The sequence below is a fragment of the Rhinatrema bivittatum genome, chromosome 1 (genome assembly GCF_901001135.1).
Source record: "Rhinatrema bivittatum chromosome 1, aRhiBiv1.1, whole genome shotgun sequence".
NCBI lineage: Eukaryota > Metazoa > Chordata > Amphibia > Gymnophiona > Rhinatrematidae > Rhinatrema > Rhinatrema bivittatum.
Genome location: NC_042615.1, coordinates 11765271 through 11788254, shown reverse-complemented (window position 1 = coordinate 11788254; position 22984 = coordinate 11765271). Strand labels below are relative to the sequence as shown.

Genomic DNA, 22984 nt, shown 5'->3' with positions numbered 1-22984 from the left:
GTTCCACAAACCATCTCCCATCTATTGTTCATCCGGAGCATGTGAAAACTTGCTTTACTACAGCAGGATTCCTAATATGTCTCGGGGATATGTTGCTATGGGTAACTGAGCTCCTGCCACTGCTATGTGGGATAAGGAGTCTGTTGTATATTAAAGTCCTAACCAAACCTCGCTCTCCAAATGTACGGTTTGGCAGTTAATAAAGCAACTAAGCGTTGCTTATTTTCATGTACTCTCTTTTCTGGCTTCAGAAAAATGAGTTTTATTGATATAAACACGAGAAAGCTCTACTTTTAACCTCAGAGGCCCCACATCATAGTCATATTGTTGGTTGGGATGAAAGACAAGCAATGGCCCATTGAATCCAACCTTCTCTGGGTTACCCAGCACGTTCTCTGTACATGTAATCTACAGGGTGAACCCCCCTTCCCCCCACCCCCACTGTGCATCTGTAGCCGTTCAGAATTAACCTGTAATCATGTCAAGCTTTGTGTGTTGCTTTTGGAAGGAAAGATGACGGAACTGGTTGCATAGAGTATCCATTCAAAAATAGTCTCATTATGCCATGATTGGGAGCAGATCAGAGCCATAAAAAGGAGCAATTTTCACTGTATTCCTAAAAGAGGTCCATGGACTAACACATGACAGGGTATGCATTAAAGGATTTCAACAAGTGTGGGGTGCGTGGTGACCTTAGGCCTTCAGTGCCTTGAACCAGGATTACTGGATAGCTCCAGGTCACCAGGCACAAGCTGGGCTGTTCCTGGTTTTGATCCAGCACCTACAATGAAACTGTAGCACTGCTTTTCTAAAGGAAATTCAAACACTATAAAAATCCATGCAGGCAGTGAAGCAAAACTAGGACTGGCTCACCATGCCTCAGAGGGCTTGGAGATATCTGGCAACCCTGAGTATTATGAACATCTGGGTACTTTAGTGTTTGGGAGGACACGGGTGGTTTCCTTCTAGCATTCTCAAATACATAGGCACCAGTCCACCTTCTCCCCATGTCGGTGAAACCATCACAGTAAGAAATTATGTCCCCAGGCCTGGAGAATCTAGAAATTCTGCCCAGGACCTGGAGTTCAGGTCATGCCAGAGAGTTTCCAGGTATGGGAGTAAATTCAAATTAAAAACAGATCAATATTTAATCTTATTTTTGCTGTCTGTGTCAAGTTAGGAAGTATTTATTTTGAGGTCATCCTGTATTTTTTTTTTTTTTTTTTTTTAACAACGGCCTGACTCCTGTTGTGGTCATTTTGCACTGAAGGAGCAGATAATGCTATTTCAAAAGTCAGACTACTTGATTTTTTTCTTCAGTATTTCATAGTTATTTTTAAAACTAGGCTACAACGTGCATGTAGGGCAACTTTCCTATGCTCCCATCCCCTACAGATGTGTATGCACTGCAAGGGATCCTAGACCTGTGCTGGTGAGGTTATCAGGCCATGGCAGAGTCCATTCCAATCGGACCTCCTTCATCGTGGTCTCTCTCATCAATACAGAATGGGAGGAAAGCCTTAGTGAATTAAGACCTATGAAGGAGCAAACTGAAGCACCTTAGCTCAGGGTCCTGCTGGAGTGCTTGTAACGGTAGTGCCCAGGAGGAGACAGAACAGTACTGGATGCATTTCTTGCCTTCCTCAGGAGGGTGCTGATGTGATTGACATATGTGGGAAGGGATGTGAGAAAACCTGGGAAAATACTCGAGGCCATGCATTGGGCTTCCTGATAGAAACTGGGAAGGAAAGTCAAGAGAGGTCATGCACAAAAATGTCCTGATCCAAGCCGGAAGAAGAGAAGCATTCATAATTTATTTATTTATTAAAGGCTTTTATATACAGACTTTCTTGATACAAATCAAATCAACTCGGTTTACATCGAACTAAGCAGTAACTATAACCAACCAAACAACAAGAAAAAACTGAAAACATGGCTATTTAGTCAGGCATTTCCTTGAAGACCCAATATATACTATCCAAGACATTTTTAATTGATTCTATTTGTTATAAATTCACCCTTTATCCGTCCCTATTTTACATCTTCTTTCTTTTGCCCCTCCTCCCTATCCCCTTTTTCGTGTAAATCCCAGTCAATCTTTTCCCCTTGTTTTTCGTTTTTATCATTTAAGGCACATTTAATCAAATTCGCTATAAGAATTGTCACTAATGGTCTCTAAAGGTTCAAATGTTTAATTTGTTACTAGTATTCTATGTAATGCTCGTAAGCACTATTATATTGTTCCATGTTCTTTGTTCCATGTAATGCTACTTGGCAAGTTGAATTGTTTTACTGTAAACCGGTTTGATTTGCATCCAATGCAAGAAAATCGGTATATAAAAAACCAAAAATAAATAAATAAATAAAGTTACATTATAACAAGGAAGCCTTAACTGGGAGTGGGAAAAAAAAAAGAGAGAGAGGGAGAACAAGATAAAGTACTATATACAATGGAGTATGGGAGGGAGGCAAGGAGCCGACCTCATGATGACTTGTGTGCGTAATTAGCGTTTATTTATTTACATAAGTGATGGACCAGTTCTAGGTCAGGCTGTTGAGCTAGAGGCGGGGAAGGCATGGCAGAACAGCCATGTCTTTAGTTTCTTTTTGAAAGTTAGAAGACAGGTTTCCTGCCTGAGGTCCGGAGGCATGGTGTTCCAGATAGAGGGACCTGTGATAGAGAATGTCCTGTCTCTGATATTTGAGTGTTGTACAATTTTGATTGGAGGAACATGTAAGGATCCCTTGTAGGCATCCCTTAAGGGTCTGGCCGTCGAGTGCAATTTGAGAGGGTGTAGAAGATCGAGTGGGGTCTGATGGTGAATGGATCCCTGATGAGAGTCAGAAAGAAAAGAATCAGAAGAGGCCATGCAGGCTGGTTTCCTGATACGAGCTGGATGCAAAGGAGTCAAAAGAGAGGCTGTGATTTGCACTTGGTGAGAGATAACATGAAAAGAGGCCTTGCGTGATGGTCAGAGTGAATTACCAGTATCTGGGACTAGCTGCAGATTAAAAAAACAAAAAAGTGACAAAACGCTGGAGGGTGAATACTGCACAGGGATTCTTTTTACTGCTCTTTACTGACAAGATCTGGGGGACTTGGAAAAGGCTGTTGAAAAGGAGTAGGAAAGATGGTCTGATTCATCTCCCCTCCATCTTCATATCGGGCCCAGCTGTTCGAGAGCTGGATACGTCTCCCAGGCTGCCAATCTCGTGGCAGGCTGGAGCCACAGGCGCGGTAGCAGGGACAACCCCCAGTACTAGCCAAGCCACAAGAGAGCTACTACAAAATCCCTGGTGATTCACTCGCTGTGGAAGCGCTGCCTGAGCAAAGCAAAAGGCAGTCCACCCACTCTGCCGGGTGCTGCTGGCTGGAGCCTACTCGCTCTACATTCAATGCAGTCTCAACCTGTCTGAGGCTGGACTTTATTTTGTATTTATTTGATTTATATTCTGCAGGTACTGTAGGAATTTCCCTATCCCCAGAGTATTTGTACCTGAGGCAATGGAGGGTAAAGTCACAAGGAGCATTATTATATTTTCTTAAATGGGATCGTGTGAGTAGCCTTGGTACAGTACTAAATTTGAAAAGAAAAATTATGACAATACTTGCTAACAGTTTGGGGGGAGAAGGGAAGAAATGGTGGTAACTAGATGCCATACAAGCAGACTGACTTCCCTCGTATACAGCCTTGGCACTTTGAACGGGTGACACAGTCTTTCCTCCCCATGGTTAAGATGCTGGAAGTTTGTTTCATGCTCCATTTATCTGTGCATCATCGTCACGTACAAAGCAGGTGTTGGGTTTTACTGTCTCTTTTTGTGGGACTGAACGATACTACTGTAAGAATCATGCTATATGGGAGTATGAGGCCACAAAACGCCCTCCTTCAGGAGGTATAACATCCAGAGGGACCTTCGTTTTCAGTTTTTATTTTGCCTGGAAATTTCAGCATCAGAACAAAAAAGAAAATCAGTGGGAAAAGGACTTTTCCCATTGATTTTTCTCCTGTGTGTTATCTCAAAGTCAGTTTCCACTAACTTTTGTTATGACACTGAAGTTCCCAGGCAAAGTTACCGAAAACAAAGGTCCCTACAACATCCATTACAGTGATCTAATAAATAGTATTACAGCCCGCGAAAGATCCAGTTTCCTCCTGGATTAGCACCTTGCTAGAACTTGGCACAGACGCAATGCAAGTGCAGGAACAGAGACCACTTACACCCATTCCAGCACCAACAACACTCTCAGCCCAGGGGTGGCAGCACAGCACCATCATAAAAGTAACTGGCTTGAGAGTACCGTCAGTCTAGCCCAGTCCAGTGGGGATCTGAGCATGGACTAGTTCTAGAGTGTGTGGAGAAGATAAAAGATTGTAGGTCCAAGACATTCTTAAACGAAGTCCTGTTACAGGGTACTGCTATGTAGAAGGACCTGGGCTTGATTCCCAGTTCAGCTGGGGATGCTGTGGAGACAGTGCCCCCAGCCCTCGGGGGAAGAGAGTGTCCATCATTGTGCAATGGTGACACCTAGTGGCTAGATTTAGGGCTCGGCATTACAGGATTCTAGAAGGAGCCCTGGGGCGTGACCCCTGGCCAAAGACTGTCACTACAATGACTACAATTAAGTTGGCCTTTGTCTTAATTGAGGAGGAAACTGGGGTCATACCCACACCAGAAACATTTTTTTGATGGTAATGACTGAGCAACTAAATGAAATCACTATGAAACTGAAGGATGTAATAAATCAGACTGATCCTAACACAATGGGTTTCAAAAGAGGGGTGGACAAGTTCCTGAAGGAAAGGTCCATAAATATTTATTAGCCAGGTAGACTTGGGAAAGCCAGCACTTATCCCTGCGAGTGAGAGATAAAAAAGGAGATCAATTATTGAGGATCTTTCAGACACCTGTAATACGGAGGATAGGAGCTTGATGGACCTTGGCCTGACCTGGCATGGAATGGCTTAAATTCTTAAGTTGGGAGAGAGATAAAATAGGGGGAAATCATGGAGTCAAATCCCAGTTCTGGTTCCAGCTGAACTGGAAGTACAATGAAACTGCTGGGTCCAATATTAAGAATGATTCTGAAGCTACCAAGCAGTTACTGAGCTGTAACTCCTTAGTAGAGCATCTTCATGTTCCTAAGGAGGTCTGTGGAGTATCACCACGCTGGATGATCCCAGTGACCTTAAGATATGTGAGAGTACTGCAATTTCATCCTCAGAATTTGCTACATGGAGGTTAAGCACTGAGGAGTTTAAATGATGTAGGCATGGGCTGTTTTAAAGCTGTTCAGAAGAATTAAATTAAAATTACTTTCTTACTGGATTTGGCTTGTTACAATAAAGAAGGTGGTTTGGACCCCACATGACCTTGTTGATTACTGAATATGGAGTATAACAGCATGGAACAGAGAGGAGAGTTTCAAGGTTTCCGGTAAAACCCCCTTTTTTTTTTTTTTATAACAAGCAGAAGAATCCACAAGGCCACTGGTGGAAGTCCCACCAGGACACACAGAAGTATTCTGACAATCTTACGGTTCTGCAGAACCGGGACAGATGATCAATCGAGGCTTACCTGTGCCTCCAGCCGACCATCTTCTTTCATCGCCAGGTAGAGATTTGCACACACCCCCTTGATGGACACCACGCCCCGCTCTTCAGCTTGGAACTGTAGTTCGACTGAAATCAAGATTAAACAAAATTATCAAGGTTCTGCTCTGTTTTTAATATTGAGCCACTATTTTGAGCCATCCCAACATGGCACTCTGCAGTTTTCTAAATACTCATTGTACAATACACCCTAAAATAAGCTTGACAGAGAGACTAAGGGAATTCAGAATCATAAGAAATTGCCATTCTGGGTCAGATTAAGAGTCCATCAAGCCCAGCATCCTGTTTCCAACAGTGGCCAAACCAGGCCATAAGAACCTGGCAAGTACCCAAACATTAATAAATCACAAGCTACTATTCCTTATTGATTAATAGCAGTTTATGGATTCTTCCTCTAGGAACTTATCCAAACCTTTTTTAAATCCAGTTACACTAACTGCTGTAACCATATTCTCTGGCAATGAATTCCAGAGCTTAACAATGCACTGAGTGAAAAATGTTTTTCTTCTATTTGTTTTAAATGAGCTACTTGCTAACTTCATGGAGTGCTCCCTAGTCTATTATCTGAGAGTAAATAACTGATTTACATTATCCTGTTCAAGTTCTTTCATCATTTAAGAACATAAGAACATAAAAACATAAGAAAATGCCATACTGGGTCAGACCAAGGGTCCATCAAGCCCAGCATCCTGTTTCCAACAGTGGCCAATCCAGGCCATAAGAACCTGGCAAGTACCCAAAAACTAAGTCTATTCCATGTAACCATTGCTAATGGCAGTGGCTATTCTCTAAGTGAACTTAATAGCAGGTAATGGACTTCTCCTCCAAGAACTTATCCAATCCTTTTTTAAACACAGCTATACTAACTGCACTAACCACATTCTCTGGCAACAAATTCCAGAGTTTAATTGTGCGTTGAGTAAAAAAGAACTTTCTCCGATTAGTTTTAAATGTGCCCCATGCTAACTTCATGGAGTGCCACCTAGTCTTTCTATTATCCGAAAGAGTAAATAACCGATTCACATCTACCCGTTCTAGACCTCTCATGATTTTAAACACCTCTATCATATCCCCCCTCAGTCGTCTCTTCTCCAAGCTAAAAAGTCCTAACCTCTTTAGTCTTTCCTCATAGGGGAGTTGTTCCATTCCCCTTATCATTTTGGTAGCCCTTCTCTGTACCTTCTCCATCGCAACTATATCTCTTCTGAGATGCGGCGACCAGAATTGTACAGAGTATTCAAGGTGCGGTCTCACCATGGAGCGATACAGAGGCATTATGACATTTTCCGTTTTATTCATCATTCCTTTTCTAATAATTCCCAACATTCTGTTTGCTTTTTTGACTGCCGCAGCACACTGAACCGACGATTTCAATGTGTTATCCACTATGACACCTAGATCTCTTTCTTGGGTTGTAGCACCTAATATGGAACCCAACATCGTGTAACTATAGCATGGGTTATTTTTCCCTATATGCATCACCTTGCACTTATCCACATTAAATTTCATCTGCCATTTGGATGCCCAATTTTCCAGTCTCACAAGGTCTTCCTGCAATTTATCACAATCTGCTTGTGATTTAACTACTCTGAACAATTTTGTGTCATCTGCAAATTTGATTATCTCACTCGTCGTATTTCTTTCCAGATCATTTATAAATATATTGAACAGTAAGGGTCCCAATACAGATCCCTGAGGCACTCCACTGTCCACCGCCTTCCACTGAGAAAATTGCCCATTTAATCCTACTCTCTGTTTCCTGTCTTTTAGCCAGTTTGCAATCCACGAAAGGACATCGCCACCTATCCCATGACTTTTTACTTTTCCTAGAAGCCTCTCATGAGGAACTTTGTCAAACGCCTTCTGAAAATCCAAGTATACTATATCTACCGGTTCACCTTTATCCACATGTTTATTAACTCCTTCAAAAAAGTGAAGCAGATTTGTGAGGCAAGACTTGCCCTGGGTAAAGCCATGCTGACTTTGTTCCATTAAACCATGTCTTTCTATATGTTCTGTGATTTTGATGTTTAGAACACTTTCCACTATTTTTCCTGGCACTGAAGTCAGGCTAACCGGTCTGTAGTTTCCCGGATCGCCCCTGGAGCCCTTTTTAAATATTGGGGTTACATTTGCTATCCTCCAGTCTTCAGGTACAATGGATGATTTTAATGATAAGTTACAAATTTTTACTAACAGGTCTGAAATTTCATTTTTTTTTTAAATTTTATTTTTATTAAACTTTTCAAATTTAAAGAAGATATTACACAATTGTATCCACAATATAAACATGAAAATGAATAGTATCTTGTATATACCTTTTTACATACATTGTGTGATAAACCTCGGCAATGCAATTAAATGAAATAATAGAGGCTTGAAAATAAAGAAAAGAGCAGTATATATAATTAGAAATTAAATAATAATAATATTATTTGTGTTGAACCTTATTCAATACTTTACATTCATTACCCCCAATGTTACATTACAGAGAAAAAGGGGGATTAAGTGTCAAGATATGCACGAAGTTGATCTGGTTGGTTAAAGATGTACCTTGTATTTTGAAATATAATTACACAACGACACGGAAATCGTAGAAAAAATTTTGCTCCCTTCTGAGTAACTTTATCTCTCATAGCCAAGAAATCCTTCCTTCTTAGCTGGGTGTCTCGGGAGATATCGGGAAAAATTCTGATTACCTGGCCATGGAATTTAGTATTTTGATTTTTGAAATACAGTCTTAAGACTGAGTCTCTCTCAGACAAACATGCAAATTGCACAATTAAAGTGGCACGGACCTTTATATCCATATCAGAAGATTTTTCTTATAGTTCTGATAAATTTAAATCTTCTTTATATTCTCCCAATACTTTATCTTTATCTTTTGTATCTTCCATACTATAGGGCTGGGAAATATAGTAGATTCTAGAAATTACTGGTATCATTGTTTGATCATATTTCAAGACATTTAACAGGTAACTTTTAAACAGTTCCTTGGGTGATAATAAATATGTCTTGGGGAAATTTAACACTCTTAAATTACTTTTCCTGGCTTGATTATCTAATTGTTCTAATTTATCAGAGTGTCTTTTTTCAGATTTAATTAAGTTACATTGAACTTTCTCTACCTCATCTATTCTAGTTCCCATAGTATTTATTAAACCTTCCATTTTCTCCGTTTTAGTTTGCAATATTTTATTGTTATTAATTGCCTCTTGCATCATCACAGCCAGATTATTGATAGATTTTTGCATGGTAATCATCATACTCCCTAGTTCTTCTAAAGTAAACTTAGTGGGAGTTATTAAAGGTATATCAACTGGTGCTTTCCCTTGACTACCTGCCATCCCTTCCTCAGTAATAGCCTTCTCAGGTTGTATATGTTGTATCTTTACTTTTTCACCTTGATCTCCTGAAATTCCAGGATTGATCAAAGTAGGGGAGGATTTACTATCCTCTACCCCTCTCTGATCTGACAGCAGTGGAAATGTCCAATTTGTTGGCAAATCTTCAGAGGTACTTTCGCTACCTCTTTTTCCTGATGGTGGCTCAGGTGTTTTTGGGGCACCAGGGCTTAAAGATGTATCATAAGTCAGGGGGCTAAGACCCTGCTCCTGGCCTACTACCCCAGCGACTTCACTTCCTGGTGTCGAAGATAAGGTTCTCCCAAAAAGATCTTGTATGCGTGGTTGGTTCCCAGGAACAGTAGGGGTAGATGACGTCTCCCTAATTTTAGCTTTCCGTTTGGTGTGAGGCATAACCAAACGCTGTTCCCCACGATAATCATAACATGAAACACATACCTCAAGAAAAATTAATATAGATCTTCTTGTCTCCCACAATCCAAACTAATTTCCAAGTCTCTCAGTGGCAGCTGTGCTTAAAAGTTATTCTCCTCGCCAATCCTCAGTAATCCGGGCTAAGCCGGGCAAAGCCCGGGCTTTGGCGACGCGCCGTAAGACGCTGCTGTTAAAGGCGTCTGTGGTGGCTCCTCCCTCCGACGTCCAACGTCAGGGATCAGTGGCAGGAAAACGAGGCAAATACAAAATTAGAGCGGTGTCCACCAGCTCTACGAGGCAAAGTCAGCTGCCTGAAATTTCATTTTTTAGTTCCTTCAGAACTCGGGTGTATACCATCCGGTCCAGGTGATTTACTACTCTTCAGTTTGTCAATCAGGCCTACCACATCTTCTAGGTTCACCGTGACTTGATTCAGTCCATCTGAATCATTACCCATGAAAACCTTCTCCATTACGGGTACCTCCCCAACATCCTCTTCAGTAAACACCGAGGCAAAGAAATCATTTAATCTTTCCGCGATGGCCTTATCTTCTCTAAGTACCCCTTTAACCCCTCGATCATCTAACGGTCCAACTGACTCCCTCACAGGCTTTCTGCTTCGGATATATTTTAAAAAGTTTTTACTGTGAGTTTTTGCCTCTACAGCCAACTTCTTTTCAAATTCTCTCTTAGTCTGTCTTATCAATGTCTTACATTTAACTTGCCAATGTTTATGCTTTATCCTATTTTCTTCTGTTGGATCCTTCTTCCAATTTTTGAATGAAGATCTTTTGGCTAAAATAGCTTCTTTCACCTCCCCTTTTAACCATGCCGGTAATCGTTTTGCCTTCTTTCCACCTTTCTTAATGTGTGGAATACATCTGGACTGTGCTTCTAGAATGGTATTTTTTTAACAATGACCACGCCTCTTGGACATTTTTTACTTTTGTAGCTGCTCCTTTCAGTTTTTTTCTAACAATTTTTCTCATTTTATCAAAGTTTCCCTTTTGAAAGTTTAGCACGAGAGCCTTGAATTTGCACACTGTTCCTTTTCCAGTCATTAAATCAAATTTGATCATATTATGATCACTATTGCCAAGCGGCCCCACCACCGTTACCTCTCTCACCAAGTCCTGTGCTCCACTGAGAATTAGATCTAAAATTGCTCCCTCTCTCGTCGGTTCCTGAACCAATTGCTCCATAAAGCTATCATTTATTCCATCCAGGAACGTTATCTCTCTAGCGTGACCCGATGATACATTTACCCAGTCTATATTGGGGTAATTGAAGTCTCCCATTATTACTGCACTACCAATTTGGTTAGCTTCCCTAATTTCTCTTAGCATTTCACTGTCCATCTCACCATCTTGACCAGGTGGACGGTAGTATACCCCTATCACTGTAGTCTTCCCTGACACACAAGGGATTTCTACCCATAAAGATTCAATTTTGTATTTAGTCTCATGCAGGATGTTTATCCTGTTGGACTCTATGCCATCCCGGACATAAAGCGCCACACCTCCTCCCGACTGCTCCTCTCTGTCATTGCGATATAATTTGTACCCCGGTATAGCACTGTCCCATTGGTTATCCTCTTTCCACCATGTCTCTGAGATGCCAATTAAGTCTATGTCATCATTTACTGCTAACAAAAAACAATTAACTTTGAGGATTAATGCTCAAAAGCATGTATTGTATTTTATAGTGTTTTAACAAACTCTACCGGGGAAGGTATCAGATAGAAGTGCTCACAGTCTCACAGGCTCTTGCCCTATACAGGGCTACAACCCTTCTCATGTATCGGCACTGTTAAATCACGTCATCTACCATTACCCCATAAGAGTAAGCCTTTTTTATTTATGTTTTTATTTTTAATAAATCACCCAATAAAAAATTTTTCTTTTTTCTTTTAAAAAATTTTTTTTACCCTTGAAAATAATAATAATAATTTTCAAGGGTAAAAAAATTTTTTTAAAAGAAAAAAGAAAAATTTTTTATTGGGTGATTTATTAAAAATAAAAACATAAATAAAAAAGGCTTACTCTTATGGGGTAATGGTAGATGACGTGATTTAACAGTGCCGATACATGAGAAGGGTTGTAGCCCTGTATAGGGCAAGAGCCTGTGAGACTGAGCACTTCTATCTGATACCTTCCCCGGTAGAGTTTGTTAAAACACTATAAAATACAATACATGCTTTTGAGCATTAATCCTCAAAGTTAATTGTTTTTTTGTTAGTTGATAAATTTTGAGGTAGTGAGCCGTTGTTGTAGAATCATTTACTGCTATACATTCTAATTCTCCCATCTTACTTCTTAGACTTCTGGCATTAGCATACAAACATTTCAAAGTTTGTTTTTTGTTTGTATTTTTATTCTGCTTTTTAATTGATAGGGATAAGTTAGAATTTTTTAGCTCAGGTGAGTTTTTAGTTACAGACACTTGGACTATTTTTCTAATTATTGGAACCTCACTGTCGGGATGCCCTAATTCTAATGCATCATTAGTATCCTTTAAAGATACATCTCTCCGAACCATGCGCTGCTGAGTGACTGTCGGCTTTCCCCTTTGTTCTAGTTTAAAAGCTGCTCTATCTCCTTTTTAAAGGTTAGCGCCAGCAGTCTGGTTCCACCCTGGTTAAGGTGGAGCCCATCCCTTCGGAAGAGACTCCCCCTTCCCCAAAAGGTTCCCCAGTTCCTAACAAAACTGAATCCCTCTTCCTTGCACCATCGTCTCATCCACGCATTGAGACTCCGGAGCTCTGCCTGCCTCTGGTGCCATCATGCACATGGGCCATCTTGCACATGGGGGTTGTCGGCACCATCTCCCTTCCCTACCCACACATTCAGACGGATAAGTTAAACCTGCATGCGCAGGACATTCTGGTGGCCAATGAGCATAACTTGTGCGCATACCTGCGTGCGCAGCGGTGCGCACAACCACAACGCACTCCCTGTGAAGGCCAGGTACAAATATTCCCGTGCGCATAACTACGGCCGCCCACAAATCCTCGCACGCAGTGAAACTTGTGCACCTACACATAAATTAATTGGCACCGGCGTCTAAGAAGGCCAGATGGCACTCTTTTTGCATAGCCTGCCACATAAGAGCCACGCAACATGAACTATTTATTTATAACTTTTATATACCGAGGTTCAATTAACAGGATTAATTATCACTTCGGTTTACATTACAACCAGCAAAAAGAACAGAGACAAAGTCTTGTTTTACAATGAACAGGGTAGAAACTAACCTGGATAACATAAACTGGGTGAAAGCAGGTATAGAAACATGGGTCAATATAACTTGGGCGAAAGCAGGGCAATTACATTGGGGAAGACTATGATGGCCTCAAAAGGGAGAAAGTGAACTCATGATGCGGACTAACCAAGGCGGAGGTGATTGGTTATGGGAAAGCTTGTTCGAACAACAAAGTCTTAAGTCTCTTCTTAAAGTTGATTGGACATTGTTCCAGCCTCAGTTCAGGAGGGAGCAGGTTCCATTGCTTGGGGCCCGAAGCGGACATAGCTCTTTTTCTGAAGGAGGTCTTGATGGTAGGTGCCTGAAGAGTGCCTCTCTGGGCTAGTCTTATTGGACGGACAGAGGTGTGGAATTGCAACGGTATTGTAAAATCCAGTGGAGTGATGTTGTGTATGGCTTTGTGAGTGACTGTTAATAGTTTATGAAGGATTCTAAACTTAATTGGGAGCCAATGCAGATTCTTTAAAATTGGAGTTATATGATCCCTCTTGTTGGATTTTGTGAGGATCCTAGCAGTAGCGTTCTGAAGTAGCTTGAGGGGTTTGAGTGAGATGTCAGGCAGGCCGTGAAGGAGTGAATTACAATAGTCAATTTTGGAGAATATGATGGATTGTAAAACTGACCTAAAATCGTGGAAATGGAGGAGGAGTCTTAGCCTTTTTAGAACTTGAAGTTTAAAATAACACTCCTTTACCATGTTGTTGATGAAGCCTGTGAAGGTCATTTGGCTGTCTATGATTACCCCGAGGTTTCTTACCTTGGGTGAGAAAGTGGGGAACATTGGATGTTGCAGGTTATTTAGTGGTAAGCTGCCATCTTGTGTGATTAGGAGGTATTCTGTTTTGTCGGTGTTGAGTAACAAATTGAGCTTTGAGAGGAGGTTGTTAATGTAGATGAGACAAGCGTTCCAATGGAGAAGAGTTTTTTGCAGCGAGTCGGTGATTGGTATCAGGATTTGGACATCGTCTGCATAAAGGTAATATGTAAGTTTTAGCTCGGAGAGAAGATTGCATAGAGGGAGAAGATAGATGTTGAATAGAGTCGGGGATAACGATGAACCTTGAGGAACTCCTAGGGAAGAGATGAAAGGGGGGGAATTCTTTGCTGTTTATCTTGACTTTGTAATGCCTATTTTGAAGGAAGGACTTGAACCAGTTTAGTACAGTATTTTTGATGCTGATCTCCGCTAGCCTGTCGATGAGACACTGATGGCTCACTGTGTTGAATGCGGCCGATAAGTCTAGGAGGATGAGAAGGCAGGGCTGTTTCTTTTCTAGGTTCATGAGGATGTTATCTGACAGAGAAATAAGGAGAGATTCCGTATTTCTAGCTTTACAAAATCCTAGTTGTGCTGGGGAGAGGATATTGTTATTGTCCAGAAAATCGGAGAGTTGTTTGTTGACTATTCTTTCTAGTATCTTGGCGATGAAAGGAAGGTTTGCAATAGGACGAAAGTTTGCTGGGTTGTCTGTAGAGAGGTTTGGTTTTTTTTAGAAGGGGTTTTAAGATAGCCAGTTTGAGAGGGTCGGGGACATGACCTTGTGCTAAGGAGGCATTGATGATTTGCGAGATGGGCTTAGAAACTTCAGCGGCACATGAAATGAGAAGGTTGGCTGGAATCGCATCAAAAGGGTGGGAGGCTGGTTTTAGTTTCCTCAGTAGTGATTCTATTTCTAGTGACGAAGTGGATTCAAATTCTTCCAGGCATGCTGTATGAGGCGAAGAGGCCGTGAAAGATTGATTAGTCTTAGAGATGAGAGGGGGTGCCGTGGGGAGAGGACATGACTGGCCCGGGAGGTTAATGTTGTGCGGGAGGCCAGTAAGTTAGCTATTTTGTCTTTGAAGTAGTTGGCAAGTTCAATGGATTTGAGAGCTGCTTTGTCATCTGGTATAGTCGGAACTGGAGGTTTAGTAACAGAAGAAAACAGGGAGAAGAGGGCTTTTGGATCAAAGATGAAATTGTGGATTTTTTGGGAGTAGAAATCTTTTTTTGTCTGAAGAATTGTGATCCTGTAATGGTGCATGAGCGATTTGAAAGATGCTAGGTTTGAGGAGGAAGCATTCCTGCGCCAGCTCTGTTCCCTTTTTCTAAGTTCTCGTTTCATGGATTTTAATTCTGGAGAAAACCAAGGTTTTTTAATGTCCTTGTTAGAGAGGATAACCTTGGTTTTTAGGGGACAAGTCAAGTCTGCCACTTTACTCGTTATTTTGGACCAAGAGGATAAGGCAGAGTCTGCGTCAGTGATGTCCAAAAGGTTGCGCTCTGGAGAGAGGTGGGAGATTAAGGTCTCCTGATTGCATAATTTTCTGAGTTGTATTGTAGTTTTCTGTGAGGAAGAAGGCATAGCGAGTTGGTTGAGGAATGACATGGAGATAAGTTTGTGGTCTGATCAGGGAATTGGATGACAAGCAATGTGGGATGCTTGGGCTAGGCTTTGGTTAATAAAAATTAAATCCAAGGTGTGCCCTGCTTTGTGGGTGGGTTCATGCCTGCCTGTGTTGGCCTTGTAAAGAAGCCCAGGGGGGACCAAAGCCTGATCCATCTCGGTATAAGGAGGGTCTGGAGCTACTACTCTCGATAGCTCCCCAGACCTATGCAACTCCGAGAGGCCCTCTCCACAGGAGGACTCCTCAGGGGCCCCTTCTCAGACTCCCCCTGGGATTAACATGGACCCTGGTTAGAGTCTAAACCAATGGCTGCAACACAGCCTTTGTACAGGCTCAATCAGCCCCGGCTGCAACACAGGTTCAACCCCTGCCGGAAGCACAAAACCCTCCCGGCCTTACTCGAATGCCTCACCTAACTAAGAGAGACTCCCGAGCAGGGACCCGGATACCTCAGAAAGGGCTGCATTAAGTTGATGACTGCTCTCTGGAAGAAGGAGAAATCCCTCCAGACCTGGAACCATACCGAACCATGCTTTGTTTCTCTCTCAAGGATGAATTACCAGCCCTTGTTTCCCAGACTCTGTGTTTTCCAGGCACAGAACCTATGGCGGAACCAAAGAAGCAGCCCATGCTTGTGTTCCTTCGTAAAGCCTCATGCTACTTCCCAATGATGGAAGCCATCCAGGAACTGGTTGACCTGGAGTGTGATGCCCCGGAGGCCAGCTTTAAGGGAGGTCAGGACTTGGAAGCCTTGTACCCTCTGGAACCTGCAGCCAAGGAACGCCTGAGCTTTCCAAAGTGGAACCATGGTCTACGCTCTCTCAAAGCGAACAACCATTCCCGTAGAGGGAGGGCCTGCATTACAGAACACTCAGAACAGAAGTCCATCCTTAAGCAGGCCTTTGATGCAACAGCAATGACACTGCATATTGCTTCCTGCTGCACACTGGTGACAAGTTCCTGCTTACTCCTCTTGAGAGAGGCAAATAACTCCTGAACTTACATTGTCATGACGATGGAACCTGTAGCAGCTTTCCTGATGGAAGCAAGCTCAGGCCCAGTGCGTATCTCAGCCTGAGGAGTACCCTTGGTAGTAGCAGCCAGAAGACCGTTATGGCTGCGAAATTGGCCTGCTGACGCGACTCCCTGGGGAGATGGAGGAGACAAAGACAGTAATGGAATTCAAGAAATCCTGGAAGGCACAGAGGAACCTCAGGTGTGAAGAAACGAAGGGAAAGCCAGAGATCAGCGGGGGGTCTGGGGAACTGCCCCAGAAAGTAGATGGGCCTTATCTGTTTCTATCGACATCACATTCAGCATATCCCAACAGCACTGAATAAGTGTGAGCAATCATACGAGCCGTCAGATTTCAAATTCCATTATTTTCTCAAGCATTATGTGAAAGCAGAGATGAACAAAAAATATGCATAGCCTTCCACAAAGAAACCAGATCCAACCTATGGCCATTCCAGAAATGGTGCAAGAGTCATAAATCAGAACAGAATCCAAATGCTAGTGAAGACCCAGACATAGTGTGGTGATGAGCCAGAGTACAAAAGGCCAAACATAGTTTCCATATAATTTTACACCTATCCTGTTGAAGACTGACTTAAAAATACTACTCCCTGACTCAAAAAAGATGATTACACTAAGAAAGAAGGAAATTTAATATTTCACAAATTGATTGGTTATTTCGGGAAGCATCCAGGGTTGAGTATATATAGAGAGGAAGTATGTGGTACTGTGAAAGATAAGCCTTTATATTATAAGCTGTCCTTGGTTTAAATATGGAGTTATGTGGGGTTCAGAGGGGCGATCGGGGTGGGTTTGTCATTGGAATCATTTTATGTATGGACAGTTTGAGTGGTATAGGTGGTGGTGGTAGCGTTTGATTTGGGGTTCGATTATGGAGGGGTTGATTTTATATTGCAAACCACTTAGTGAGAAATTCTATTAAGTTTAACAAAATTTACACCCATGTTTTTGATTAAAAAATAGTTTGTATTGTTTGATTGTACTGAGCCCAATATTCAGTGTTACTTAGCCAAATAAGCAGCGACTTATCCAGCTAAGTGGCAGTCACTGAATATCCAGCTACATACAGCAGTCACTTATCCAGCTAAGCAGATAACTGCATATCTAATGAGTGGGTCAGAGCAGCACTACTTATCTGGATAAGTAGCAACATTCATGCTTATCTAGTTAAATTAATCAGATAAGTTAAACCTGCAATAGAGCGGCTAAGTAGCAATTTTGATGGTGATATTCAGCAGCATAGCTGCACTACTGAATATTCCATGTAAGTTAGCCAGGTACGTTTAGGTAGGCTAGCTAAATAAAAAACTTATTTTGAATATCTATCGCACAGGGTTTTACAGATGTCTGTATCCCTTATTAATTCCCACGAGGCCTGTGTGACGACCAGTTAATAACTATAAAACAAGCTTCATAAAAAGTACTGTATTCCACAAGATGAGTGCAAGGCAACAAAATGTTGCCTTGCACTCATCTTGACTCCCTTCTCCGCTCTACATGCCAGCTCTTAGCTGAACCCTGTACATAAATATGTTACAACTATTGTTATATCTATAACTATACCTATGACTACATTTATATTTCTTACTGTTATTTAATTAGTTAATGTTTTACTGGTTTATCGTAACATTTCCTTCCAAGCTTCTGCTCCATTGTATATCCCCCCCACCCCGTTACCTGTTCTTTGTAATTTCCACCTGCTGTTATAATGTAAACTGATATGATGTCGCTACGAATATCGGTATAGAAAAGTTTATAAATAAATAAAATGTAGCATTTCATGTTGTTACTAATCTAACTTACGACAATGCTGGAATCCACAAATATCTTGCTCAACAGATTTTAAATTCCTAGAAGGAATATAGGGATCTAAACAGGTAACTAAATAGCCAGGAACCTGCTCATGAACACACAGACAATAACCAAAAATGGAGAAATTACTTACCTAATAATTTTGTTTTCTTTAGTGTAAACAGATGGACTCAGGACCAGTGGGTTATGCTCCCCTGCTAGCAGATGGAGAAAGCCTGCCAGTATTCTCTTCAAAAACAACCGTGAACAGATTAGTAAAAAAAAACTTGATCGAAACAGTCAACCACAACTTTACACGACCAACAATAAAACACTGAACATAGGTATCCCAAGCTAGAGATTGGATGAACATTTACCAGTAACCCCTTGGGATCCCTAGCCTCACTGGAGGACTAACAACACAATCATTCAGCAGTCAAGGGCAGGAAGCTGAGTCCATCCATCTACACTAAAGAAAACAAAATAATCAGGTAAGTAATTTCTCCATTTCCTAATGTGTAGCCAGATGGACTCAGGACCAGTGGGATGTACCAAAGTTACTCCCAAACAGGACGGGAGGCTGCCCATGGTCCAGACAACACCACATGTGTAAGAGCAGAGTCCTCCCAGGCCTGCACATCCAGACGATAAAACCTGGAAAAGTTGTGTAAGGAGGACCACGTCTTAGCTCGGCAAATGTTGATGAGAGAACACCCTAAACTCCACCCATGACACTGCCTAAGCTGTAGTGGAATGAGCCCTGCCTGAGTAGGCAACAGCTTTTTAGCATTCACATATGCGGCCGTGACCACCACCTCCTTAATCCAGCGAGCTATCATAGTCCACGAAGAAGGTTCGCCCTGCCTTCTTCCACCATGAAGGACAAACAGACAATCTGACTTTTGGAAAGGTTGTACTGTTTTTGTTTTAATAAAAAACTTTGCATGTGTGAAACAGCCAGAGTCTGCCTATTTCCATTCCTCCTGGCTGTTTGCCAAAACACCACCGCTCCCAGCTACCACAGCCATAAATGTCTGCTCCATGCAAAAGCTGGACCTAGAACTGAAGAAAAGAGCAGCTACTTTACATCTAGTTCTCACTGGAATGCATGACCTAGTGTGAGGGGTTACTGTGGTGGGGCTGTTAAACATTAGTGATCATAATGTAATCAATTTTGACATAATCACTGGAGGGAAGACATTAAGTAAAATGACTACAGTGGCATATAATTTTAAAAAGGGAGACTATGATAGAAATAGGAAATTAGAAAAATATTGTTTAAAAATACCATTTTGGAAGACCAGATAAATGTATTCCATGCATTATAAAAAGTTGAAGGAAGACCAAGGGACTGCCAGTGTGGTTCAATGGTGAGGTGAAGGAGGCAATTAAAGCTAAAAAGAGCATCATTCAAAAAAAAAAAGGAAAGCAGACCCAAATGATGAAAACAGGCAAGAACATAAGCACTGGCAAGTTATTTATTTATTTATTTATTTATTAACTTTTATTTACCGACATTCGTGAAACACATCATGCCGGTTTAGGTTTAGTTAGGTATAAAACAGTTAGGTATAAAACAGTAGTTAGGTAGTTAGGTATAAAACAGTAGTTAGGCCAAAAGAGACTTTGAGAAAAAGCTTGCCCAATGAGGCAAACACTAATAAAATCTCTTTCAAATACATTCAAAGCAAAAAGCCTGGGAGGGAGTCATTTGGGCCACTAGCCACAAGATAAAAGAGGTGCTCAGGGAGGACAAATAAATAGCAGAAAAACTGAATAAATTCTTTGCTTCGGTCTGTACAGAGGAGGATGTTGGCAACATACCCACAACTGAAACTTTTTTTTTTTTTTTAATGGTGGAGATTTTGAACAAACAGTGGAAGATATAATGCAGCAGACTGTCAAGCTAAAAAGTAGCAAATCACCAGGATGGGATGGCATCCACCCCAGAGTTAGCAAATGTTGCTTACCTGTAACAGGTGTTCTCACAGGACAGCAGGATGTTAGTCCTCACATATGGGTGACATCATCAGGATGGAGCCCAATAAGGGAAAACATCTGTCAAAGTTTCCAGAACTTTGACTGGCCCCTACTGGTCATGCCCAGCATGGCACTAACCCTGCAGCCAGCAGGAGCCCCCTTCAGTCTTATTTAATAGCTACAGGTAGTGCCGAAAAAATAGAACAAAACGTTACGAACCCAACACCGCGGGGTGGCGGGCAGGTTTCCGTGAGGACTAACATCCTGCTTGTCCTGTGAGAACACCTGTTACAGGTAAGCAACATTTGCTTTCTCACAGGACAAGCAGGATGGTAGTCCTCATATATGGGTGAGTACTGAGCTGAGGATGTCCGAATATGCACAAAATGTACCCAACGGCATGCAACAGGCACAACAACTGGGGTGAAATTTGGTAGAGGACATCCTGAACCCCACCGGGCAGGCGGAAGGGTGTTGGTACGTCACATTGGAAATAGGTTACGCAGGACAGATTGGCCGAGATGGAATCCTGTCTTCCGGCCTTATCCAAGCAATAATGGGCTGCGAAAGTGTGGAGTGAGCTCCAGGTGGCAGCCCTGCAAATGTCAGGAAGTGGCACCGATCCTAGGTGTGCTACTGAAGTCGCCATGGCCCTCACAGAGTGTGCTTTAACACGGTCTTGGAAAGGAATGCCTGCTTGCTGATAGCAAAAAGATATGCAGTCCGCCAACCAGGAGGAGAGAGTCTGCTTACCTACAGGTTGCCCTAGTTTGTTGGGATGGAAAGAGACAAATAACTGAGTGCTCTTCCTGTGGGCAACTGTACGGTCTAGGTAGAACGCTAGAGCCCGTTTACAGTCAAGGGTAGGCAGAGCCTGTTCCCCTGGGTTGGAGTGGGGCCTGGGAAAGAAGATAGTTAGTATGATGGATTGATTAATGTGAAACTCCGAAACTACCTTAGGCAAAAACTTAGGGTGAGTGCGGAGTACCGCCCGGTCCTGCAGGAGTTTAGTGTAAGGCGGATAGGTAACTAGGGCCTGTAACTCACTAACCCTGCGAGCTGAAGTGATAGCCAAAAGGAAAATCACTTTCCATGTGAGATATTTTAGGTCACAGGAGTGAAGAGGTTCGAAGGGTGGTTTCATGAGCCGCCTGAGAACCAGATTAAGGTCCCAAGAAGGGGCCGGAGGACGTAAAGGTGGCTTGATATGGAGTAAGCCTTTAAGAAAACGTGTTACGAGGGGTTGTACTGATATAGGGACATCCCCGACACCTTTATGGAAGGCGGCTACCGCACTGACATGCATTCTGATGGAAGAGGTCTTTAGACCTGATTCCGATAAATGCCAGAGATAATCCAAAAACCTTGGGATTGGACAGGAAAAAGGATCAAGGGATTGCGAAGAACACCATGATGTATACATTTTCCATTTATAGGAATAAGACTTTCTTGTGGAAGGCTTCCGTGAAGCAATCAGGACATGAGAAACCGAATCTGAAAGGTTAAGTGGTTGAAGGATTAACCTTTCAACATCCATGCCGTCAGGGACAAGGCCTGAAGATTGGGATGGCGTAGACATCCGTCGTTCTAAGTGATCAGAAGCGGGTGCGTTCCCAAGGGAATGTGCCTGCAGATGGAAAGATCCTGGAGTATGGGAAATCACACTTGGCGTGGCCAGTGAGGTGCTATCAGGAGAGTCTTCGAGAGAAGAGGAAGTGGAGGGCATGCATAGAGCAGACCGGTTGCCCACGAGAGGGAGAATGCATCTCTGGGCTGAGGGGATGCAAAGAGGTCTATTTGGGGATAACCCCATTGTTGGAAAAGAGAGGTCACTCTACCGAGGGGGTTGAGCAACCACTCGTGTAGTTGGAAGACACAACTCAGTTTGTCTGCCAAGACATTGTGCACTCCGGCAAATATGTGGCTCTGAGGTACATCGAGTGGGAGAGCGCTTCCGCCCAAATCTGCGCAGCTTCCTGACACAGAAGTAAGGAGCCTGTGCCTCCCTGCTTGTTGATGTACACATGGCCACCTGGTTGTCCGTCTGAATCAGGATGACGTGATTTGATAGGCAATCCTGAAAAGCTCTGAGAGCATATCGCATTGCTCGAAGCTCCAGGAAATTTATCTGGTGTTTGGCTTCCTCTGGAGACCAAGATCCTTGATTCTGTAGATCGTTCACATGGGCTCCCCACCCGAGGTTGGAAGCGTCTGTGGTGAGAATGAGTTGAGGATCTGGTAGTTGAAAGGGCAGTCCCTGGACAATGGTTGACAGAGGCTGAGTAGCTTGAATCCATTGTGACCTCAGAGTCCAATGCATGAGCCTTATGGCCCTGCGGGCCATTGGTGTGACATGGACTGAGGACGCCATGTGTCAGAGAAGGACAAGGAATTGCCGAGCTGTTGCAACTGGTGAGCGAGGGACACGAGGGTTTGCACTCGTTGTTGAGGTAGAAAGGCTTTTGCCTGCAAGGTGTCCAAGTCTGCCCCAATGAACGACAAGGTTTGAGATGGGACTAAATAGGATTTCTCGTAATTGCCGAGAAATTCTAGAGAAATTAGAGTGTGCAGGGTCAAATCCAGGGACGATCGAGCAGCTTGCTGGGTTGGGGCCCTGATTAACCAGTCGTCTAGATAGGGGTAGACGTGAACACCTTCTTTCCTGAGAAAAGCTGCGACAACTACGAGATATTTGGTAAAGACTCGTGGTGCCGATGCTAGGCCGAAAGGAAGCACTCAGTATTGATAGTGCTTTGGGCCTACTAAAAACCTGAGGTACTTGCGATGAGCTGGAGATATCGCAATGTGGGTGTATGCGTCCTGGAGGTCCAGAGAGCAGAGCCAGTCTCCTCTTTATAGAAGAGGTAGAAGCGAGCCCAAGGTTACCATCTTGAACTTTTCCCACTGGAGGTACTTGTTGAGGGCACGTAGGTCCAGAATTGGATGAAGCCCCCCGGATTTTTTGGGGATCAAAAAGTACCGGGAATAGAACCCTAGGCCTTGTTGCGAAAGTGGGACGGGTTCTATTGCTCTTAACTGGAGAAAAAGGGAAACCTCCTGCTCCAGGAGGAGAGAGTGATCGGTTACTCTCCACGCTTGCAGAGGTGGTGAGTCCAGTGGAAGAGCAAGAAAGTT

The 22984-nt window shown here is 42.7% G+C and overlaps 1 protein-coding gene across 1 annotated transcript in view; it reads right to left on the bottom strand.

Annotated features, from left to right (window-relative positions):
- Positions 1-22984, bottom strand: part of LOC115083808 (fibroblast growth factor 2-like) — a 114429-nt gene that overhangs the window by 67279 nt on the left and 24166 nt on the right. Inside the window, exon 2 of the mRNA XM_029587864.1 lies at positions 5581-5684. Within this exon, the coding sequence (XP_029443724.1) occupies positions 5581-5684 (104 nt within the window). The remainder of the gene's footprint in view (positions 1-5580; positions 5685-22984) is intronic.